General features: G+C 47.6%; 1 protein-coding gene across 14 annotated transcripts in view; it reads left to right on the top strand.

The window, feature by feature from the left end:
* Positions 1 to 1772, top strand: part of Trio (trio Rho guanine nucleotide exchange factor) — a 374802-nt gene that overhangs the window by 159454 nt on the left and 213576 nt on the right. For all 14 annotated transcript variants that reach the window (XR_002818831.1, XM_004644739.1, XM_023704920.1 and 11 more), the window contains one exon: positions 354 to 546. Coding sequence is in view for 13 of the 14 variants with exons in the window: in XM_004644739.1 (XP_004644796.1) it covers positions 354 to 546 (193 nt within the window). In the remaining variant the exon portion in view is untranslated. The remainder of the gene's footprint in view (positions 1 to 353; positions 547 to 1772) is intronic.

The raw sequence follows: 1772 nt of genomic DNA, 5'->3' as shown, positions 1-1772 counted from the left end.
CTGCACAGGAGGAGGGTGAGGCAGTGTTGCCCAGGGAGCTGCCCAGGAGGAGGGTGAGGTAGTGCTCCCCAGGCAGCTGCACAGGAGGAGGGTGAGGCAGTGTTCCCCAGGGAGCTGCACAGGAGGAGGGTGAGGCAGTGCTGCCCAGGGACCTGCACAGAAGCGTGAGGCAGTGTTGCCCAGGGGCTGCCTAAGGAGGCAAATGTTCCTTGTTCCTGAGGTCAGGGCTCAGCCTCTTCCGGAGCGAGCATAAGGCAAGACTGAGGAAGCAGCGTCCCACAGCCCAAGGGAGACTAAGCAGGTCCTGTGGTTGGAGCTGCAGCTGTGCCTTCAGCCTGTGTTCTTCTCTACAGCGAGGAGGTGTGCAAGCGAGGCTTCACAGTGATCGTGGACATGCGTGGGTCCAAGTGGGACTCCATCAAGCCCCTGCTGAAGATCCTACAGGAGTCCTTTCCCTGCTGCATCCACATTGCCCTCATCATCAAGCCAGACAACTTCTGGCAGAAACAGAGGACGAATTTTGGCAGCTCAAAGTTTGAATTTGAGGTAATTTTCCATGGTTACCTAGACCCACTAAACACACCGGTGTGATTCATTAAAGGCTGACAGCCAGGCAGCATGTTGCACACCTGTGAACCCAGGATCACTGCACTCTTACGAGGCTGAGGCAGGCCTAGTGCAAGTTCCAGTCCAGCTTTAGCAACTTAGCAAGGCCCTCTCTCAAAATTAAAAAGAGATAGGGGCTGTAACTCAATGCAAAGACCCCTGATTTCCAGCTTGGTACCAGTGAACGCAAACGTACACACACACACACACACACACACACACACACACACACACACACATGCAGAGACATGATTTAGTCTCATCATTGGACTCTCATAACATCAGTAGCTACATGTTTTACATGAACAACATACATAGAATTAGTTACTGGGGAAAACCAGCGCAGTTGAGTTTGTTATCCCAGTGGACCCTTGCCCAGGAGGTTCAGGCTCACTGTTCTTGCGCTTGGCTGTTGGGCTGCTGACGGTCTGGCCTTTTCCTTGGGAGGTTGAACCTGTTCTGGCAGCTCACCTGAGCAGCTTCACCATGGACCAGGGCTTTGCATAACTGGATTCATCATCACTATCTGAGCCTTGATAAGCAGGTGTCAGGGAGCCCATCTCCACATTTCCTGAGGGAAGATTGTGGAGGGGACTGAGTCCAGCCTGTCACTGAGAAGGCAAGAGAGTGGTCTGTAACTTAATTTGCATGTTAAGTCTCTCCTTTAGGAAAATGTATGCAATCTTGAATTTATTTAGGTACTACAGTAGATTGCTGTCTTTCAGATACTTACAAAAAGTGAACCTCAGCCTGCTAGCTTATTTTCTTTGTCATTATTATGAACAACCTCTCCTTAGTTTTCTGACAAAGCTTTTGATGTGGTCGGTTTAAAGAGATAATTGTTGGTTGGGCATGGTGATGCACGCCTGTAATCCCAGCACTCAGGAGGTGGTGGCAGGTGGAGCGCCACAAGTTCAAGGCCAGCCTGGCCTACGTAGTATGTTCAAGGCCAGTCTGAACTACATAGTGAAACTCTATTTCAACCCTCTCCACCAAAAAAAAAAAAAAAAAAAAAAAAAAAAAAAAAAAAAAAAAAAAAAAAAAAAAGAAAAAAGAAAAAAAAGAAAGAAATGCTTCTGGAAGTTTGAAGTTTTAGTTCACAAGCTTTCTTTTTCTAGTAACTCTACCCAAACATTAAGTTTCAATGTATATATATTGTTTCAATA

Source organism: Octodon degus, unplaced genomic scaffold, assembly GCF_000260255.1.
Source record: "Octodon degus isolate 3935 unplaced genomic scaffold, OctDeg1.0 scaffold00207, whole genome shotgun sequence".
Lineage (NCBI taxonomy): Eukaryota > Metazoa > Chordata > Mammalia > Rodentia > Octodontidae > Octodon > Octodon degus.
The sequence above is the reverse complement of the archived record's forward strand: the minus strand, read 5'-3'. Positions and strand labels throughout refer to the sequence as shown.